The 22657-nt window shown below is 53.3% G+C and overlaps 1 protein-coding gene across 4 annotated transcripts; it reads right to left on the bottom strand.

The window, feature by feature from the left end:
• Positions 1 to 22657, bottom strand: PKN1 (protein kinase N1). Of its 4 annotated transcripts, none has more exons than XM_019746115.2 (23): positions 22228 to 22657; positions 21166 to 21230; positions 17815 to 18118; positions 16397 to 16548; positions 14914 to 15049; positions 12245 to 12390; positions 11716 to 11929; positions 10804 to 10998; positions 8888 to 8997; positions 8653 to 8796; positions 6774 to 6849; positions 6543 to 6684; positions 6374 to 6467; positions 3769 to 3848; positions 3617 to 3692; positions 3431 to 3522; positions 1991 to 2167; positions 1745 to 1807; positions 1547 to 1623; positions 1195 to 1337; positions 823 to 930; positions 655 to 735; positions 1 to 278 (listed from the first exon to the last, which is right to left on the bottom strand). In XM_019746115.2, exons 1-23 carry the CDS (start codon positions 22640 to 22642, stop codon positions 75 to 77), a joined length of 3294 nt encoding a protein of 1097 aa, XP_019601674.2. In that variant the 5' UTR covers positions 22643 to 22657; the 3' UTR covers positions 1 to 74. The 4 variants fall into 4 exon arrangements, with proteins under 4 accessions (XP_019601674.2, XP_074194196.1, XP_019601676.2 ...); XM_074338095.1 differs by having other exon boundaries at positions 6552 to 6684; XM_019746117.2 differs by lacking the exon at positions 21166 to 21230 and having other exon boundaries at positions 22228 to 22467.

Below are 22657 nucleotides of genomic sequence, written 5' to 3'. Positions count from 1 at the left end.
TGCATGGAGCGGGGGGCAAACCCCAAAGGCATTTTTAAAAACTACGAACAGCTGGGCAGGGGCAGGGGCGAAGGCTAGCAGCCCCCAGCCACGAAGTCGAAGTCCCGGAAGGCTGCCTGCTCTGTGGCCGTGAGGGGCCGCGCGTCGCGGGGCGGGCTCAGTGTGGGGGCCTCCCCTGTGAACTCCTCATCAAAGTTGCTGACATCCGTGCGGCCTGACAGCGTGGGCACAAAGGGCGGTGTCAAGCGCCGGGCTAGCAGGGCGTCCCAGCCCAGGGTCTGTAGGGAGAGAAGGGAGAGATCAGGGTGGGGGTTGGGGCACAGACCGCAGGCGGGGCAAGCCCCGTGTGCCCCATCTAGCCTGGGTCTGTGGGGATCAGCCTAACGAGTCACAAGTTAGAGGAGAAAAGTAGGAGACTGGGAGCTCAGGAAGGCTCACGGGGTGAGCATGGGGGCCCTGGTGGTCAGTGGGGGGGAGGGCCTGGGCTCATACAGAAGGCAGTGCTTCCCACCAGGCCAGCCTGGAGTAGATGTCAGTGTAGGAGTGTCAGCAGGGGTGAGCGAAGGAGACAGAAACGGGGTGACAATGTTACAGGTTAAGCAACAAGGTCTTGAGGGGAGGTGGCCAGGCCCTTGGGTGGGGGGAGATCCTCACCCGGAAAAAAGGCTGTTTCTTTACATCCTCCGCATCCCTCTCGCTGGACCCCAGCCTGCGCTCCGGATTCCTCCGCAGCAGCTGGGAGGAAGGGGGCACTGTGTCAGTCTTCCCCTTCTGGGCCCCAGAGGCCCTCCCCAGGCCCACCCCAGCTTGGAGGGTCCTCACCCTGCGCATGATGCCGATGGCTTCCGCTGACAGGAAACGCGGGTAGCGAACCTCATCATTGACGATGCTGTCAAATACTTCTTCCTCATCATCCCCTGGGAATGGGGACTGGGAACAGGGAAAATGCGGGCAGAACCCGAGACCCAGGTGCATTAGGCCCCTCTTCTGGCCACACCACACCCAGCCCCACCTGGGACTTCTGTGGAAGGTAGTACCCCATTTCATAGATTCCAAAATTGAGGACAGGGAGGCAAAGCCACCCGCCCCTGATCACGCATGTGGTGGAGGCAGATTCTGATCCCATCCCTGGGCACACAGAGGTTCCAATGCCAACCCAGGGACAGGCAAGGTGGGGGCAGCCTGGAGCCTCACCTCGCCCACCAGCATCTCATAGAGCAACACGCCCAGTCCCCACCAGTCCACTGCCCGCGTGTACGATGTGTCCGTCAGCACCTCGGGAGCCAGGAACTCGGGGGTTCCACAGAATGTGCTGGTCCGGTCCCCATAGCCCATTCCTGCGACAGCAGGGTCATGTGAGATTATTGGGGGCGGGAGTGTCCCAGCTCTAGCCCAGCTCAAATACTGCGTGGTCCAGCTGGCCCTGTCCCAGGGTCAAGGGTGGGGGTGTGAGATAACCTGGGTAGGGTTGGGGACTCCATTCCTTTCCCCACCCCCTGCCTAATCCCCAGAGGCCAGCCCATCAGATCCCGGCCCCACCCCTCACCCTCCTTGCAGAGGCCAAAGTCTGCGATCTTGACATAGCCCTCGGTGTCCAGGAGCAAATTGTCCAACTTCAGGTCCCTGTGAGGGGTTGGGGGAATGTAAAGATGGATGAGTGGGGATCGGGGCCCTGCCTGAAGCCTGAAGGCCCCGCAGTGGGCAGAGCACGCGTGCAAGAGCATGTGCATGCGCACGCACACACCTGTACACAATCTTGTGTTCATGGAGAAACTGCAGCCCCAGCACCACACAGGCCGAATAGAAGCTGCAGAGAGAAGATGGTGTGAGGAAGTTGGGCCTCCCGACAAGGAAGACCTGGCTGCCACATCCTCAAAAGCTCACCTGTCCCCCCAAACTCCAGGAGCTGGGGGGAGGTGGGGCCTGCAGGGGCAGGAGCGGGCAGGGGGCTGATGCAGCAGGGTGCAGGGGGCAGGGGGGCTGGGCTCACACAGCACGGGGCTCGGAGAAGACGTCGCTGTGGATGTGTAGCATCAGGTCCCCGCCAGCCGAGTACTCCATCACGAAGCACACGTGCTCCGGTGTCTGGAAACAGCCAAACAGGTTCACCAGGAAGGGGTGTCCTGCATTAGTCACTGCTGCCAAGATCCGCTTCTCACACATCAGGCTAGGCAGGATGGGGGGCAGGAGTCAGAGAGCACAGCAGATCCCTACCCCTGACTCTCACACTCCCTAGAATCCTCAATCATCGGATATTTGTTGAGGGCCTCACAAGGCTGTACAACCTTGGACAAACTGCTTAATGTCTCTGAACCTCAGCAGCCTTGTCTGTTAAACAGGCACCTAGAATCCATCATGCCAGTAACATTCCCCCAACTTCCCTTTGGAGAACTGGAAGGAGTGGGCTGATTGAAGCAACCCATATTCCGGGCCAGGAATTGGTTCAGGAGTGAGGAAGCAGAGCAAGTGGGGCTCAATCTCAAGATTCCTGCTGGAATTATTAAAGAATGGCTAAAGTTAGTGGGTGAGCCTTAAACTGCTGGGGTGGGGGGCATCTCTTCCTCAATGAGGGGACTGCAAGCAAAGCCCATACACAGGAAAGCAGAACTGACAGACATCACGTGAGCACTTGGATATAGCCATGCCTGAAGGCAGCCACCCCTGGACTTTTCTGATCCAGAGCAAGAAATTCCTCTATTTGCTTAAGCCTGTCTGAGTCGGGGGCCTGATTAACAAAAGGATGTCAGGAAGCTTGGGGACAATCTCAGTGCCTCTACTGAGCATTTACAGGGGGCAGGCACTGTGCAGACTCTCTAGATGCAGCCTCTCATTTAATCCACCTGATGACCCTACAAGAAAGGCCTTATTATATATTCCCCTTTTATAGATGGGGAGGCTGAGGTTCGGAAGGGCCTCCCCAGGGTTTCTAAGCATATCTGTGGCAGAGGTAGGACTTGATCCGAGGGCCTTGACCCCAAAGCAGAGGCAGTGCAATGGTGCCATTAAGAGCACAAGCTTCAGGGTGGCTGGTTAGCTCAGTTGGTTAGAGTGTGGTGCTATAACACCCTGTAGGGGCCACTGTCAGCTGCGCCCTACTTAAAAAAAAAAAAGAAAGAAAAAAGAGCACAGGCTTCAGAACCTGAGTTCTAGGTTTGAATCCTGGGCCTGCTGCTTACTGGCTGCATGACCTCAGGCAACTTGCTCAACCTCTCTGTGCCATTAGCAGAATGGGAACAATAACAACAGTATTTACTCCATAGGGCTGTCATGGGGAACAAATAAGTTAATGAATGTAAAGTGCAGAGTGGGTGTTTTTTAAGAGTTATTATGTATTGAATACTAGCTTAATAACTGTGAGATGAACTGCTCTGTCTCCCATTTCCCAGAAAAGAAGACTGAGGTTCTCAGAGGATCTGAGCAGAGTCCCCACCTCTCCACCTCGTCTCGGGCCACAATGTCCCCTTTCTTCAGAGCCTTGATGGCAAACAGCTCCCCGCTGGGCCGGAATTCAGAAAGCAGCACCTGGAACCGCAGTGGACAGGGGTGGCCTTAGCAACTAGCCCAGGGACCCAGGGGTGTAGACTGCCAGCCCTCCAAACTCTTGCCCGCATCTCACCTTCCCAAAGTGACCCCGACCCAGCACTGCCAGGAATTTGAAATCCTCTAGGGTCAGGGGTGACTTCCTGAGAGGGCTGTGGAGAAAGGACACTGGTGGGGACAGGGATAGCGGGCACAGGTGGTGGGTGGTGAATGGGGGAGGGGTGTCACCTGCACAGGGCGGGACCTGAGGTCTCTGGGGTCTCTGAAGGCAACACAGGTGTGGTGGTGGTTTCCTGGATTGGGGAACTCTGTGGTGGAGAGAGGGGGTCAGAGTGAGGGAAGTCAGAGCATCCCATAACCAAATAGCCACTAAGACTCCTGTCACCTCTCCAAACCCACCTCCCCTCCCACTCGCCCCCTTGCTCACTCCCCTCCAGCAACAACTCTTCTCATTGTGCCCTGAATACACCAGGCATTTCTCCATGGGCTGTTCCCTCTGCCAGGAACTCTCTTTTCTTGACACCTGCACAGCTCCTCCCTCACCTTCAGGCCTTTATTCAAATGTCATCTTTGCAGGCGGTCAGTTGACTGCCCGATTAAATAACTAACAGGGCCCCCCAATACCAACACTCCCTGTCCCCCTTCTCTGCTTTATTTTTCTCCCCAGCCCATTGCATGCTGTAAACATAATTTATTATTTACCTACTTATTCCCTTTAATGGTATTAGTCCTTTGGAGCCACTTTTATACCACATGTATATGTACTAAAAATAATCAGAATTAATATTTTTATGGGGAAAAAAATCACCTACTGGTCCATCATCCTTCACTATAGACATAGTTCTAAAAATTCAATCAGTGCAAACAGGTTGACACATTTCCCCCCCCAGCTGCCCTCCCCAGAGCCAGCCACTGTGAATGATTTCCTGAGTATCTTTCTAGATATATTTCATACCCACACGAACAAAAGGGCCGGTACAAGCTCCAAGTTTTTCTTGCATCCACTATTGACAATATTCCAATCTTGCCTCTCCCACTGGACAATCTGTCTTGGATCATTCTATGCCAGCACACGAGACCGGACTCATTTTCACAGCTGCATACTATTCCATTTTGTCATTTGTTTAGCTCTGGTTCCCATGGATTGACCCTGAGGTTGTATCCACTCTTTAGCCCACACAAAGCTGCCGCAGTGAACATACTGGTGCATGTGCATGAAGGTCCAGCAGAGATGTCAGCAGTGGGATTTCTGGGTCAATACAGTGTCCATTTTTAACTCATCCAGCTAGGCCCTCCCAAGGGGATGCAGTGATTGGCACCCCCCACACACACACTGGCTGCCTGTTTTCCCACATCCTCTCCACCCATTGGTGTTATTAAACTTTTGGATTTTTTTTTTTTTTTTTTTTTAACAAACTCATCTCATATAATGAGGTATCTCATTTAGTTCAATGCCATGAAGCACACCCCGTTTCCCTGAAAATAAGACCTAGCTGGACAATCAGCTCTAATGCATGTTTTGGAGCAAAAATTAATACAAGACCCGGTATTATTTTACTGTAAGACTGGGTCTATGTAATGTAATGTAATGTAATGTAATGTAATGTAATGTAATGTGACGTGACGTGACGTGACGTGACGTGACGTGACGTAATGTAACGTAATGTAATATAATGTAACGTAATGTAATATAATATAACCTAATGTAATGTAATGTAACGTAATGTAATGTAAGGTAACGTAATGTAATGTAATATAATATAATGTAATATAATATAATGTAACGTAATATAACATAATATAACATAACATAACATAACATACATAACATAATATAATATAATGTAACATAATATAATATAATGTAACATAATATAATATAATGTAACATAATATAATATAACGTAATATAATATAACGTAATATAATATAATATAATATAATGTAACAAATACTAGGTCTTATATTAATTTTGCTCCAAAAGATGTATTAGAGCTGACTGTCTGGCTAGGTCTTATTTTAGGGGAAACACGGTATATTATTTTCATTTTTAAAAAAAGAGATATAAAATGCACTCAGTGATGTAGGTGAAGGGACCAGCTGTCACACATGTGTCCATCCGGGTCCCCATCACCTAGGCAGGGTGGGTAAATGCTGTTTTTTTGTATGGCCTGCAAGCTAAGAATGGTCTTTAAAGGGATGGGAAAACAATCAAAACAATATTTCCTGATCTAGGAAAATGACATGACACTGAAACTTCAGTGTCCATCAGTAAGGTTTTCCCAGAAACAGCCATGCCTATTTGTGTACGTAAGAATCGTGTGGCTTGCTTTCTACAACAGCAGCGTTGAATAGTTATGACTAGAACTGTTGGGCTCACAAAGCCAAAAATATTGATTATATTGCCCTTTCTGGAAAAAGTGTGCTGACCTCTGACCTACGTGCAGTACACTCCCACCACCAGGCAGGCTCCCTGGTGTCTCCCTCCTGTCTATAACCAACCCTTCCCTCTGTGACCAGAGAAAACCACTATCTTGACTTCTATCACCCACATGAGTTTTAAACATACTCGTTTTACAGGGCACTGAGCACAGAGAGGTGAAGCAGCTTGGTTTGGGTCACACAGCTAGGAGGTGGCAGAGCAGGGATGGGGACCCAGGAGGCCTGGCTCTTGAGCTAACATTTTTATCCAGAATACAAAACTGGACCCGGGTTCTCCCAGAGGCGTGCTGTGTGACCCAAAGAAGTTCCTGGCGGTTTCTGGGCCTTGAGCTGGGAACGAGGCCTCTGAGGCTGCCTAGCCAGGCCGAGGGGGAAGGAGGGGGATGCTCACCAGACTCGATGGGCTGAAAGGAGGGCCCAGAGGGCTCTTCTGGGGGGAAGTGTCTGAGTCAGTCCCGAGGTTCAGCTTCTCCATGGATATGTCACTGCGGCACAAAAAAGGAGGGTATGTCTGGGACCTAGCACCCTGGGAAGTGACCCCCAGGACCTGCCCTCCTTACCCTGTGGACCGGGTCTCAGGTCCAGGAGAAGCCCCAGGGCTGAATGTGGCTGTGGTTGTGGCATTGGGGATGAGTCTTCGAAGCAGCCGCACCCACGTGGCCACATCAATGTTCATCTGCCTAGCACGCTGGAACGCCTTCCCTGGGGGACAGGGCAGTGTCACCCTGGCCTCACCCTGGTGAGGAGACCAGGACCCCTGGCCTCTCCCCTGCCGGGACCTATCCGTTCACCTTGCTGCTTGGAGAAGATTTTTTTCTGCCGTCGGAGCCGGGGTATCCTCTCAATGATAGGGTTGCGGAAGGTGACCTGTGGAGAGGGGCCATCAGGTGAGGACCTAAGGGTGGGGAAGCCCTTAGGAGCACAGGTGTGCACAGCCATGGTTGGCGGGTTCCAATCACGGAGGCATCACATTGTATTCAGGGGTTGTAAACCCCACCCATCCCTTGGCAGGGCCACCTCCTAAAGTGCCATCTCGGAAAGATAAGAAGCAGGCACTCAGGCCCTCCTCGAGGGGTGGGAAGGGGATCTGACCCCACAAGATGCACACTCAACTCTAGCAAACCCGAGGGTGGTCCCAGACCAGCAGATCAACATTACCTGGGATCTGCTAGAAATGCAGATCGTCGCGCCGCAACCCCTAGACTCACTGAATCAGAAACACAGCGTGGGGGTGGGGGGAGCCGCAGTCTGTGTTTCAGTAAGCCGTCCAGGTGATGCTGGTGCCCGACCAGGTGGGGTAACCATTGGTCTAGCTCAATTCTCCCAACTCCAACACACCTTCCAGAAGGTGCTGAAGCCACAGAACTGTGTCCTTTTATGTGCATCTATACAATCACTACTAGCCACATGTGGCTATTTAAATGAAGTAAAATTTAAGTAACATTAACGCTTCAGTTCCCCCGTCACACTAGCTACACTACAAGTGGCTGGCAGCTATTATATTGGACAATGTCAACATAAAACATTTCCTTCTACATTAGAACACAACTATGGTCGGTTCATTGCAACAGAACTGCAGAACGTTCTACTGGATGGTGTTTTGGGGAGGCATAAAACAAAATCAAATTCTAGAGATAAACCTAGAAGCCTTCAAAAGTTGCCCCCCAGGGCCACCCACCACCTTCTCGCTTGGTTTTTGACAGTTCCTAATGGAAGAACAATTTCACACCCTGCCACTGAAGTCAGCCCTTCTCTCCCCTTTCTGGCAGCGGTCCTGGATTATGAGATCGCGTAACAATTTCCACACAGGGAGATGGATGTGGGGAGATACGTATATATACATAAAACAGGGCATGTGGATATGTTAGAGGCAAATTTAAAGAGATTTTGAGGATAACTGTGGCTAAATGAAGGGACCAGTGACTGTCTTCTGCCCCTCAGCTGCCTCCCGTCAGCTGTGCATTAGGGTTATTGTGAGGATTAATGAGTTAATTAGCGAAGTCATTAGAACAGGGCGTGGCTCATACTACCAGGGGACAGCTAGGAATGTTGTTCAGACTATGGGCTCCCGAACCGGGGATACTGGCAATGTTTGGAGACATTTTTGGCTGTCAAAACTGGGGGTGTGCTACTGGCATCCCTGGTGGAAACCAGGGACGCTGCTCACCCCACAGTGCACAGGACATCCCTGCAACGGTGAATCATCCAGCCCCCAATGTCTATAGTGCTGAGGGTGATACACCCTGATTTGAACCCTAACACCATTGAGGATGGAATCTTTCTCTACTCGACTGTGGCTCTGGTAGCATATGCTGCCATGTGCCATGACGTGTTGCCAAGTTTTGTTTTCCTTTTCTGGCTTGACAAAATTTTGTGATTTTAATTAATTTTTATTTTTTATTGTTTGAATTTTTATAAGAGTTTATTTGAGCCAAAACTGACGACAATTGCTGGGAGGCAGGATCTCAAATGCTCCGTTTTTTTGTTTGTTTGTTTTGTTTCTTTTATCTTGCATCAGAACAAAACCAATCCCAGCTTAAGTGTCACTGAGGTGTCTAATTATATGTACTTTTCTACCAAGGTTTCGAGACCAATGAAAAACACATCTTCCCTTTCTATGAGAGCAGGAGATGCAGGAACATTTTCTCAGGGTCAGGGGTCGGGCTATACCTCAGCCACCAGGCAGCCCTGGGGTTCCATGTCCAGCTGGACCTCATGCCTCTCGTTGTCCAAGAAATCCTCCAACTTCAGGAATTTGAGGGCGCACAGGCCCCGCTGGTCCCGCCAGAACACAGCCAATTCCAGTTCCCGTGCCTCAAGAGAGAAGAAGAGGGCCATCACTAGGGGTGCCCAAGGCCCAGAACCCCCCTCCCTCCATGCCCCATCATCCCCCAAACTTGCTCACCCTCTCCAGCTCCAGGGAGAAGCTCTGGTCCCAAGCGTTAGGGCCACATGGCTTCCAGGATGTCTGCCCCACCACTGTATTATCCAGCTTGAGCACCGTGCTAACCTCGCCTGGAAGGGGATAGGGGTGGGAAGGTCAGGAAATGCTGGGATCGGGGGATATCTCTGATGTCTTATTACTGAAATCTTCTCCTTTTCTATCATAATATTCTGCTATGCAATCTTGACAAAGCTTTATGGTTCTGCCTTTCACATTAAGGCCTTTAATCTACTTCCAGTTGATTTTTGTGTATGGTGTGAGGTAGGAATCCAAATTCACTTTTATTCTACACGTGAGTTCCAGCAATACACTCCTAAGTATTTACCCTAGAAAAACGCATGCAGGTATACATCGGAAGATTCATAAACATAATGTTTATATTACGACCCCAAACTAGAAACCGCTTACTGTCCACTAACAGGAGAATTAATATATAAACCATAATATAATCTTATTAGCTGAACCATGAAATTGCTAATATTCAACTTTTTTTTTTACCTAGAAAAACAAAAAAGACAACAATTTGATATGGCTCAGTTTAAGACAATGGACTATTAAACAGGAGTAAAAATGAATGAACTACAGTTTCACACAATGATGTGGATTCGTCTCCCAAACAATGTTGAATGAAAGAAGCCACAGCCATGCAATATATTCTGTATGATTCCACATATGTGATGTCTTAAAACCAGGCAAAATTAAACTATATTGATTTGAAATGCATACATGGGTGCTTAAACTACAAAGAAAAGCAAAAAACCATAAAAGTCAGAGGAGTATCTACTTCTGGGACAGACAAGGGGGCTGGAATTGGGAGGGAACCTGAGGGGGCTTCTAGAGAGTACTATTTCTTGACCTCTATCATTATTCAACTTTGATACATACATTTTTGTACATATGTATTAGTTATTTTTTTTATTGTGGTCGACTCACATAAAATTTACCATTATAATCATTTTAAAGCATACAGCTGCATGATATTCAGTATATATACACAGTTATATGACCATCACCACCATCCATCTCCAGAACTCTTTTCATCTGCTCAAATTGAAACTCTAATATATGGTGATGGAAAGAGAAATGACTGGGTGGTGAACACACAATGTGACATATAGATGATGTATTACAGAACTGTACACCTAAAATCTATGTAACTTTACTAACAATTGTCACCCCAATAAACTTTAATAAAAAAAAAAAAAAAAAACCCTGAAACTCTGTCCCCATTAAACACTAACTCCTCATCCCTACCTCCCGGTCACTGGGAACGACTGTTCTTTCCATCTCCATGAATCGGACTACTCTAGATACCTCATATGTGGAATCACACAGTATTTGTCCTTTTGTAATTGGCTTATTTCACTCAGCATAATGTCTTCAAGTTCATCCATGTTGTAGCGGGTGTCAGAACTTCCTTCCTTTTTAAGGCTGAATAAAAAGGTGTATCCATTGTGTGGATACACCACATTGTGTTTATTCATTAATCCATCAATGGACAACTGAGTCGCTTCCACCTTTTGGCTATTGTGAGCCACGCTGCCATGAACATAGATGTGCAAATATTCTTCAAGACCCTCCTTTCAACTCTTTTCGGTAGATATTCAGAAGTGAGATTGCTGGGTCATGTGGGAATTCCATGTTTAATTTTTTGAGGACCTGTCATGCTGTTTTCCACAGCAGTTGTTTCCCGCGAAGAGAGCACAAGGGTTCCAATTTCTCCACAGCCTCCCCAACACCTGTTGTTGTATTTTGTTTCATCTTTCATATCTATCCTAATGGGTGTAATGTACTAATGTTTTTGGTGTCACAAATGTGGGGCATCCCAGGACCCTCCCACCCCACCTCACCCCTCCAGGCCCTTGATGCCCACTCACTGGTGTTCTCAGCTTCTGCTTTGAGGCTGCTCCGACCACTGAGGCTTCCACTTCGGCTGTAAAGACCCCGGGCTGGGCGGCTCAGGAAGGGGGTTCGGCTGTCAGGGGTTCCAGGCCCCCCAGTCGAGGGTAACTGGTTCCAGGGGATAGTCTCTGGAAGGTCCCTGCAGCCTACAACACGCACCTCCAGGGTCCCTGAGGGAGCATCTGGCTCAGAGGGGACCACATTTGGGGCAGGCCAAGGGGAGGCGGCCGCAGGTGAAGTGGGCATGTACAGAAGTAGCCAGCATCAAGTGGGAGTTGGTGAGGAACAACCAGGGTGGGGCAGGGGGTCTGAGGCATGGATGGATGGATGTACCCAGAAATGAGAAATATGGGACAAGGGGGAGGGGGTCAGGCTGAGGCAGGCCAGGCTAGGGAGGGACTCTGGATGCTGGGGTTTAAGGACAGAACAGAGGTTCAGGGCATAGGCCGGAGGTCCAGGCAAGGAGGAGCAGAGTCGAATTCAGAGGCCTGATCTGTGGTCTGAGGCAGGGGCTGAGTCCGGTGAGGTAGTAGCTGAGGGATCTAAGGAGGGTAGGGGGGCTGGCCTGAGGGGGCAGGGTCAGAGGTTCAGGGCTGGGGGTTCTGAGTGAAGGGAGTTCTGAGTGAAAAAGACAGGGCCAGGTGGGGAGAGTGGAGAAAGTGAGAATGGAGGATTGGGGTCAGGAACCCAGAATCAGAGGACAAGATAAGGCGGGAAGTCCAGGTCCAGGGGGGTGTCAGGCCTGGGGAAACGGGGCGCATGCTAGGGGGTTGGAGTGAATGAAGAAGAGAGGGAACAATGGGGTGGGAGTCTGGGTTAGGGAACGCTAAGGGGTCAGAAGTCCAGAGCTATGGGGATGGGTTTGTGTGGGGAAGATCAGCACCCACCTGTGAGCGGCGCGGGCTTGCACAGGGTGCTGTAGTGCGTGGCGGGGAAGGGCCCTGCCAGGCGGGCACTGAAGGCTGCAGACGAGGCAGCAGCGAGCTCCTCGCGCAGCAACCGCCCCTTGGGGTGGTCTGCGGGCAGCTCCCCGAGGCGCCTCTCCAGCGCCTCCCGAAGGAGCCCCAGCTTCTGGTTGGACTCTGTCAGCTTCTCCTGGGCCTGCAGTGGGAGGGGAGGGACCGGGCTGGGGCGCAGATGGGGGTACCCCTCCCCAGACTAAGTCCCACCTGGGATTCCTTCTCCCTGGAGGTCCCAAAGCCCAAACCATCTTGGTCCTACTCCAGAGTTCACGGAAAACTAGGCCCTGCCCCACCGAAGCACTGCCCCTTGGTGAAGCCCCATCCCTCACCATGGCTCTCCCAGGTCAAGGCTCCGCCCCTTCATTGAGCACCCCCAACCCGACCCTCTATGGGGACGACCCACATTTTGCCAAGGGGCACACACGGGCACACACGCCGAGGGCCCGCCCCTCACCTCGCTGACCGCCTTGCGGTCAGGGGCCTTGGCAGCGCTGAGCAGGCGCAGCACGTTCTTGGCGCCCTCTGCCACCGCGTGCTCAACTCGGAAGTGGTGCCGCAGCTCCTCAATGCGCAGCTCCACCGCCCCCAGGTCGGGACTCCCTGTGGGCGCGGGACACGGGGCAGTGAGGCCATTCTGGGACCCAGGTCTCACTACACCAGCCCCAGACACACAGCCATCCACAAGAACAGGCACTGGCCACACACACTCTCACCACCAACACGCATCAAGCTTCTTTCTCCCAAGGTGCGGTCACAGTGACAGTCACACTGTCACCTGCAGGAAGACAGCCACACTTCCACCCAGTCTGTAATCCAAATACTGCACCACAAGGATGGTCCCAGGGACAGAGACTGTCACCCCAGGGCAGTCATGTAATCCACACAGACACGCTGTCAACACAGGCTCAGGGACAGACATGTTGTGAGGGACTGTCACGGGGACACCATGGATAATTGGACAGCCACAAGGATACAGTCACACAGACACTGGGGCACATTCTTTTAAAAAGTAACTTTTATTCATTGCTGATGGGAATACAAGTTACCTTCCAATGGAGGCAATTTGACCATACAGTATCTGTCAAAATCATAAATGTATTTACCCTTTGATCTAGCAATCGCATTTCAGGGACTGTATCCCATAGAAACACCTCAGCAGTTGACATACGAATATAGTTATTCATGGCAGCCTTCTTTCTAAGAGCAGAAGACTAGAAATAACTCGATTTGCTCCAGCAAAGGGACACTGTCACAGGTGCCAAGGGACATGATCACAAAACATAAACACGCGTATGGGACACAGTCACACCATGGCGGGACTCCCAGGACTCTACCTCCAGCCCGGGGAGAATCACAGGAACGTAATCACACTGCCACGCAAAGCACAGAGACAGAGAAAGCACAGAGAGCCATCACACTGTCACACAGACAGGGCAGTGTCACCAATACCCACAGGCATGAAGACCCAATGTCGAAGGGAACTAGGCTGGCTGTCACACCCAGTGTGAAGTCACAGGAACACAATCATAGCCTGACACAAGACACAGCCAGGCACCCAATGGCACAGGGATAGGTACAAGGACATACTGTCAAACAAGTGTAGGAAACTTGTCACCCAGAGGCACGAGATCATGGTCATACTTTTCCATGGCTGTAGGTTCCAGGGACAGTCTCACTGTCCTGAATAATGACCCAGACGCAGGCCCTGGCACTCAGTCACAGAGTCATGCTATCACTCACCACTGTATAGCACTCACCTGGACACCAATAATAGACATAGTGCCAGAGGAACCCTGATATTCACAGGCATGTGTCATCTTACAGACACAGTCATACTCTTGCTTCTAGGCCTGCTGTCACATGGTGCTCAGACAATTCGCTGAGACTTTTACATCACAGGGACCAAGTCACACTACCCCCAAGGTCACGATATCACCCCTAGGCTAATGGATGTGACCATGCCATCACATATCGTCACTGAGAAACCCATGAGGGTATTCCCAATACAGACAATCACATGGACAGTCACACTGACACTTCCCTCCCAAAGACATACACATTGTCTTCCAAGTTACAAGCCTCACTGCTACAGCCTGAATGTTTGTGTCCCCCTCAAATTCACATGCTGAAACCCAACCCCCAGTGTGAGGGTATTAGGAGGGGGGACCTGTGGGGAGTGACTAGATCACGAAGGTAGTGCCCACATGAATGGGATTAGGGCCCTTATAAAAGAGAACCCAGAGAGCTCCCTCGCCCTTTCGCCACATGAGGACACAGTGAGAAGACACAGATGGTCTATGAACCAGGAAGTGAGCCTCACCAGACACTAGAACTGTCAGTGCCTTGATCTTGGATTTCCAGCTTCCAAAACTGTGAGCAATAAATTTCTATTGTTTATAAGCCACCCAGTCTGTGGTGCTGTCATAGCAGCCCAAACACCCTAACACCCACCAACAGCTGACACTCCTCTATCTGTCATGGTAACACAGAAACTACCATAGTTAATACCAGGGCATACACACAACTGCTGGTCCCCACAGCCAATGTCACATTAACACTGACATCGGTAGGACAGACACAGTTACACCTGCACACAATACATCAAGACCCGGTCACAAATTCAGGTTGTCAATTGGGTTGAGACACTCCCAGGCATTCATACAGAGACACACACTCTGTGGACACCCATGGTTCTACACAACGGGAGCCAACATGACAAAGCAACCACTTGGTCCAGGCATCTGCAATATTTTTTTCTACAAAGAGCCAGGGAGTAAATTTTTGGCTTTGCAGATCCCACAGGCTCTGTTGCTACTACTCAGCTCTGCTATCCCAGTGTAAAATCGGCCTTAGATGATAGTAAGTGAATAGGTATGGCTATGTGCCAATAAAACTTTATTTACAAAACCTGTGGGCTGTAGTTTGCCAATACCTGACCTAGCACAAACCATGAGTGGAACAAAATGGGAAACGGAGGCCCCGAGAGGGTTGGGAATAGGTTCCAGTCACAGAGTGAGTGACAGCACCTACTTCCTGCCCCAGAAAGAGATCCCCCCACGGGGCTGGGAGCTAAGTTCTGCAAGGCGGAAGGCAGGCTAGGCTGTCTTAGGGCGAAGGGCTCACCTTGGGTCTCATCTGGGGCTGCTTGGCTTTCCAGCTGGCAGGCCTGCAGTGCCCGGCGGAGCTGCATGCGGATGATGTCAATTTTGGTCTTACTGTCCTGTAGCATCTGCTGGGCTGTCAGCAGCAGCTTCCGGTCCTGGAGGCAGAGATGGGCCATAACGGGAGAGCTGGGGTCCCACCACCAGCCCTGATGTCCACACCCTGCTGGCCCTGAGCAACCAGGTAACAGTGCTTGTATCGGTGTGTTCTGGATGTAGAGGGGTGATGTATCCTTGCTTAAATCCTTGAATCCTTGCTCTGCCACAGCTATGTGACTTCAGGCAAGCCGCTAAACTCTCTGGGCTTATTTCCTCAATCTGCAGGAATAGGATCGGTACTAGGAGCACCGACTCCATTGGGCTGAGGATTGAAGGAGCTGATCTATACGTAGAGCTCAGGGCCATGACTGGCACCAGCGGGCACTGTATTTGCCTCAACTGTCAGCACAATGTGCACATAGGTGAGTGGTCCCATGGCAGGTGTAGCCCTGATTGTAGCCACGTGGGTAAGTCTCCAAGGGTGACTGGGTGGGTGTGTGAGCCAGTCTGCTGTAAGTGTGCAGGGGCGTGCAGGCACGTAGAGGTGCGTCCATGTGCCCTCACCTTGGTGCTATCATTGCTGTATGTCTGGATCGTGTTCCCCGCCCCCTGCTCCAAATGTTTGTGTGCAGTTCAAGGTATGGCAATGACTGGGCATAGCCCAGGACCCTGTGTATGCACAAGTGCTGGAAACTGGTTGTGGATTTTTCCACTACTTTGTGCTGCGTTTCAAAACCAGACAAAGCTAACCTGTGGTGATGGAAGCCTGGGTAATGACTGAAGGGGCAGGAGGGAAATTTCTGGGTGACTGGAAAAGTTCTGGATTTTGATGGGGGTGCTGTGTACATAGGTAAAAATTCACTGGGCTGTACACTTAAGTTTTCTGCATGTCATGTCTATATGTTACAGCTCAATAAAAGGTAGAATAAAATAATCTGTGTGCTCTGTGTCCTCACACGAAAAGCCGTGTCTGTGCACACACACGAGCATGGTTGCTCTTCCAATAGTGTGAGAAAGTGTCTCTAGCAGCAGGTCTGACTGTGCTTGTCTGTGTGAGCATCTCTGGGTGTCGGTGCAGACCTGTGACGTCCCCGGTGGTGGTATGACTGGGCTGTGTGTCCGTACGACAACTCCAATCTTTGGGTGTGAATTTAATGACTGTGCGGACACGTGCCAGAGACGCCACCACAATGAGTGGCTGCATGCTGCCCTTAAGTCTCCAGGGGATGACTAAGTGTGGGGAGACAGTCTCTGCTATGTCTGTCTGACAGCACCCCCAGTCACCCCATTCCCATACACCCCCAGGAGCTGCCCACACCCCAGTCCTGCCTCCCAGCCCCGTCAACCTCTCCTCCCCCGCCGCCGGCTCGTGACCTGCTCATGGGCGTGCCTGCATGTGCCCTCACCTTGGTGCTGCCGTTGCTGTACGTCTGGATCATGTTTTCTGCCCCCTGCTTCACCTTTAGTTCAATGGCCAGCTGCTTCTCCAGGCCGGCCACACGGCTCAGGTTGGTGGCTGAGCAGGCCGGGCCACCTTCACCAGGGAACTTGGGGGCATCTGGAGAAGGTGGGTGAGACAGAGTCACCAGGGCTCTCCCCTCCATCTGCCCGGGAGGTCGGCCCAGCTGAGAGGATCTGCCCTCTGCCCAGCCTGGATTCTGCCCCCGGACCAGGGTCCCAAAGGTCCAACCACTCTTTCCCTCACAGGGAACCCCCTCGGGACACCCCCTCAGGGCTGGGGCAGGATGAGCAGGAATAGGCGTGGGCAAGTGTCCAGGCGTGTGTGAGTCCTTGGTGTTGATAGGACTGTGGACAGAAGCTCCTAATTCTTATGTGGAGCTCATGGGTGTGGGTGTGGTTATATCTGCAAACCACAGGGTGTTGGCATGGCAAAGCGCGTGTGTGTCTCCCTAGGTGCTTGTGTAACTATGTGAGATGCCAGGTGTTAGAAGGACTGTGTGAGATTCTGGGTGCCGGGGCAACCCTATGCATGCATTTCCAACTATGTGTTCAGATCTCGAGCACTGGCGTGACTGTACCTGAGTGTCTGGGTGTGGGTATAGCCAGACCTTTATGTCTCTGGATGCTGGCGCGACTCTATGCAACTCTCTGGAGAGTGGTGTGACTATGGAGGCGACGCCAGGTGGAGATGTGACTGTATGAGATTCTGGATGTTGGCTGAACTCTCTCACTATCTCAGAGTGTTGACATGGTAGCGTAGGTCTCTAGCTGTTGATATGCCTATGTGGACGGAAGGGCTGGGTGATGGTGTAAGTGGTGTTGCATCTTCAGGCCTTGTCCCATGGTAGGTATAAGTCTTTGGCTATCGATGGGATAGGATACATCTGGAAGAGCTGGGCAGCTGCGTGTGTGTAAATCTCTGAGGGGCTAGTGTGACTATGTATGAGAGTGGGTGCTGTCTGTATACTGGTGTGACTGTGTATTTCTCAGGGTGCTCGGTGGCAGTATGGAAGTCTCTGGGTGTGGTGGTGACTCTTGAGTCTCTGGGTGTTCGGATGGGTCTTAGTGTCTAAGACCCTGGGTGTTTTCCAGGTATCGGTGTGACTGACTGTGTGTCTGGGTACTTGTGTGACACTGTCAGCCTCTGGATGTTGTCTGGGTATTGGTGTGACCATGTCTACCTTTGTCTGGGTGTTGGTTTCGATGTTTGCTCTCGTGTGTTGAAGCCAGAGGCTGTCTGACTGAGCGTGTCTCTCTGGGGATCAGTAGAAACAGGCTTGGCCTCGTTCTGGGAGCCCGTGGGTGAGCCCCCAGGCTGTGGCATCCCCGAAATCTCACCTCCCCCGGGGAAGGCCCTGCTCACCGTGGGCAGTGGCCGCAGGGTCAGGCAGCACCACGTGGGCATGTAGCTCCTGCAGCTGCTGGTGCAGCAAGTCGAGCCGGCGCGAGGAGCCACGCAGCAGCAGTTCCACCGGCCCGAGGCTACGGCCCAGGTCAGTAGTAGCCCGACGCAGGTTCTCAGCCCCCTCCTTCAGCTTCAGCTCCTTGCGGATCTCTCGCCGAAGTCGCTCCCGCTCCAGCTCCAGCTGCTGTTGCACACTGGGGGCCGCCAGGTCTGCTCCCGCCAGGCCAAGCTGCTCCAACAAGGACCAGCTGCGGGGCTCGCTCTGCAGGGGACAGAGCATGGTCAGGAGGACACAAGATGCAGGCTGCACTCGGCCAGCCAGGCCTGGCCTCCTCATGGCCTGGGACTCCTGAGAGAGGAGCTGCTCCACGTCCACTGACCCCCAAAACTGGGAGGTGCGATATGGCCCTGTCCCTGTCTCCTCAGACCCAGGGATCCCATAGGTACAGTCTTATCTCCCTTCATCTCTTTCTTACACAGTGGGATTCTGGAGAACAGGCCCCACTGTCCCACCACTGTGCCCCTCAAACAAGATAGGGCCCCATAGGATAGGCCCTATCTCCCTTCCACTGTCCCCCCAAACTATGGGGTCCCAAGGATAGGCCCTTGTCTCTCTTCGATTGACCCCCCAAATAACAAGGTCCTGAGGGCAGACCCCACCTTTCCCCTGCTGCTCCCCAAACAAGGAAGTATCAAGGGCAGGCCTCTGCTGCCCCCAAAACTACGGGGTTAGGGTCCTGAGAACCGAGTCCTTCTCCTCTTTGCTGTGCCTCAAATTAGTAGGTGCTGAGGGCAGGTCACATCTTCCTGTGCTCTACTCCCAAACCAAGAGGTCTCAGGGACAGGCCCAATCTTTCTCCTGCTATACCCCCAATCTAGGAGGTCCCGGGGACAGGCCCTGTCTCCCCTCCTCTCATCCTCTACAAAAGGAACGCTAAGGATCAGAGCTTTGTCTCCTTCTTCCTCTATCTCTCTGACGTGGGAGCCCCAAAAGGACACAGATAGTTTCATCTTCCAAACAAAAAACCCCAACCCATCTCCTCCCCTCCGTCCAAAACTGAGGGTACCGAGGGGAGGACCTCAGGCCTTTGCTGCTTGGGGTCCTTCTGCCCTCCCCCCACAGGGTCCCCAGCTCCCACCTCCAGCTCCTGGTCCAAAGGGGGATCAGCCTCCGCCATCCTGGGTCCTGGCTGAGCACCCCGCCCTCTTCCTGAACCTCGGCCCTGCCAGGGCCTCTCACCCGCCACTTCCTCTTTCCTGCTAGCTCCCAGCAACCCCTGCGCCAGGCCAGCTCCAGGGCTCTCAGGCATCTAGGGGACCTTTCCCTTCAGCCTCCGTCTCAGTGGACTTGAAGGCAGGCTCCCCCAAGTGTATACAAGCTCCTGGGGCTGACTCAGGGGTAAGCACACGCTCATACACCTACAAGCGTGTGCACAGAACATAGGTGTACACAAATATGCAAATGCCCAGGAGTGTTTACATGGGCCAGCCCCTGCCTGCAGACGCAGGCCGTCCCAACTTCCGGCTTCTTCTCTGGGTGCCACTGCTTCTGACCACAGCTTGGGGACCTAGGGTGCCAGGCTGGCCTAGGGACCTCCTTGAGACCCACACCATGACCCACAGCACTGGAGACCAGCAAACTAGCAGCTCTCTAAACCTCAAGTATGACTAGTAATAACAGCAGTTACTCCAAACTGCATCCAGGTCAACTAATTAAGTCCACGAGGCGAGTGCTATTATCACCCCATTTTCAAGATGAGGAAACTGAGGCCCAGAACAGTGTCATAACTTGCCCCAAGGTCCCACAGCCAGCAAGAAGCAGAACCAGGATTTAAACAGGAGTGCCCAGAATCCTAGTGCAGGCTAGGTTGTCAGGCACTCTCCTCAAATTGCAAGAACCCATTTCACAGATGAAGTAAGTCTTTCTTGGCTCCCGAACCAACCTTGAAGGCAGCTGCCCCCAGGGAGGGTTTACTGCAGGCCAAGGGCCTCACCTCCCCCAATCCTACCAACCCCTTACTTTTATGGTGAGCAGCTGTCATTATTCTCCCCTACTTTACAGGTGAGGAAACTGAGACTCAGAGAGGTAAAATAAGCAATTTTCAACACCTGCTCACCTCTGGGGACATTTGGCAAGATAAAGAAACATTTTTTGTTGTCACAACTGGGGGTGGGGAGGGGGTGCTATTGGCATCTAGGGGGTTGAGACCAGGGATGCTGCTCAAAAATCTACAGTGCACAGGACAGTCCCCACCTCAAAGAATGATTCAGCCCTGAATGTCAATAGTGCTGAGAAACCCTGAGTTGTGAGGACACAAACTCACACCCTAGGCTGCTGACCATGACCACCAGTAAAGATTTCATGGCAGTCCTGCCTGCAGAGCATTTGCCGGGTCTACATCCTCCCGACCATGAACACCCTCTTAGTCCCATTCTTTTGCTGTCAGAACTGAGGCTCAGAGAGGCAAAGGCACCTGGCCCAGGACACACAGTGAGGAAGTGACACACAGTGAGGAAGTGACAGCGCTAGAATTTAAACCCAGGGTCTTCTAATACTACTTGCTCCCAACCAGCCCTGCCCACTGCCCAGCCCCACCCCATCCCCAGCAGGCAGAGCAGGGGTGTACAGCCAGGAGCAGGGCCAGCTCAAATGGGGGTCCAGGCAGAGAGGAGGAGCAGGCGCCCTTGGCTGCATCTCTAGCAGCTGAGGCCTGAGAATATGCCGAACACAGGATGGAGGGAAGCCTGGCCTCCTGGGTTTTCCTCCCTGGAGTGACTCACTCCTACCCAGGGGGCAGGGGTCACCAGTGGGCCAGCAGGATGAACCTATGAATCAGGGGTCTGGTCCAGCCTTGGAGAATCCCTGCTCCCCCCCACCTCTCACTGTGGAGCAGGAGACCCAGGTTCAGAGGGTCCACCTCCCAGAAACCCCCTCTTCCAAGTGCAGCCAGGGATCTAGACCCCCATGTCCGGAGATTTCAATGCTTTGGGCGTTTCCGGAATCTGGACAGGACATCCGCTTGCCGGACACAGAACAGACAGGCACACGTTGGGACAGAGGGACAGAGTGGCAAGCCCAAGCAGCCACAAGAAAGGAATGACCAGGAGGGGGGAAGGGAGGGAAAAGGGTAAGGGATGGGAAGGAGAACCAGGGCACAAGTCCAGCCTCGTTCCAGGAATCACAGCCTCCATCCGGGTCAGGTCTGGTACACACCAAGCACATGCATGCACTGGGGGATTCCTACAAAGCCCTCCCATGGCTGGGGGGAGAGAAAGGAACCCTGGCCCTCCCCAGCCCCAAGGTCTGACCTTGTGTGATCTGCAACACCAGATACGCCCAGCTCCTCGGCAAGGCTGGCAGGCCATCAGCAGGACTGGGGTGGGGTACAGGGGGACATGGGGGAGACAGAGGGGATGGAGAGCAGGTGCAGAAGGAGATGAGATCCCGGTTACACAGCACCACAGGACAATGGAGGGATAGTGAGGTACTAAGTGGGCACAGGACATGTATCAGATTTGGGTCACTGAACCATAGGTCAGAAGTCACCCTAGCCCTGCTTGTCATAGCCGGGGGAGATGAGTTCAGGACCGTGATGTCCACAAGGTGGCACAGGGAGCATCTGGCTGGGAGGCAGGTTTGCACCAGTCACCTGTGCCTGTGTGTGTGCATATGTGTGTGGGGGAGCGGAGGGCTGACCCCGCGTGCCACCCGTGCCCAGGTAGGATTCCAGGTCCGAGAGAATCCCCAGCCTATTGACCCAGACACTCCCCACCTGGGATCGGGTTCCACCTGACAGCCCGGAGGGTGGCCGTGTGGATCCCCCGTCCCCAGACCTAATGAGGTGACTCTGGCACTTCCGCCAACAGGTGCCAATCTGGGTGGCGTCGGGACCCTCATAAAGCTCAGTCTGGAGGCGGGGACCGCTGGAGCTTTGTTGTGAGGGGGAAGGGCACGGGCCGGGCGGCCTCCTCGCCTCCTGAGGCACCGTGCCAGGCACCTGCACCAGGTGGAACGGCACCTGCTGGGAACCGAACGCTGAGGGGGGGGCGAGTGTCGGGGGCAACAGGCACCGGGACGCACAACTAGCCTCAGACACCCGAAGTCGCGCCTCCGCTGCGTCCCCTCGAATTCTCGGGGAGGGGCGGAGCTTCAGGGTGCGGGGGGGCTTCCGGGACCTCCCCGCTCCCCACCGTGAGTACCTCCACCTGCCGAGAAGCGGGCCGTGCTGGGGCTCCAGGTACCGGCCCGGGGAAGGAGTACAGGGCGCTCCTGAGGCCCCCCGCCCTGGCCTCTGGGGACCACAGTAGCGCGCGGGCGGGGTTCCCCGGTGACGGGCGGCCATGGAGCTCTGCGGACGCAGGTGCACCTACCTGCACAGCGTCGCTGGCCATGTCCTCTCGCCACCCGCCAGGGGTCCCCGCGCGGAGGGAGGGGCGGCTGGAGGAGCGCGCGTGCGCCCCGTGTGGGGCGTGAAGGGAGGGAAGGGGGCGGGCACGGCGAGACCCAGGCCCGGCGTGCGGGCCGCTCCGGCCTGCTAGGCTCCGACCCTGCCTGGCCTGGCCGCCGCGCCCGCGCGCCTCGCCCTCCGGCCCCAGCGGCCGCCGGGCCCGTCACGTGACCGCCGAGGTCGGCGCCCGGGGAGGGGGCGGGGCCAAGGGGCGGGTCTCCCAGCGGCCCCCGGGGCTGCGGGGTCCCGCCTGCCGGGCGTCCCCTCTCCGCAGCCACGGGTACCTTGTTTGCTTCCCGCGCCCTTCTGGATCCGCACTCTGTACAGAAGTACCCCATTTGAGAGCGCGGGAA

The sequence above is a fragment of the Rhinolophus sinicus genome, linkage group LG07, assembly GCF_036562045.2.
Source record: "Rhinolophus sinicus isolate RSC01 linkage group LG07, ASM3656204v1, whole genome shotgun sequence".
NCBI classification, from domain to species: domain Eukaryota; kingdom Metazoa; phylum Chordata; class Mammalia; order Chiroptera; family Rhinolophidae; genus Rhinolophus; species Rhinolophus sinicus.
This window is presented reverse-complemented; position numbering and strand designations above follow the sequence as displayed.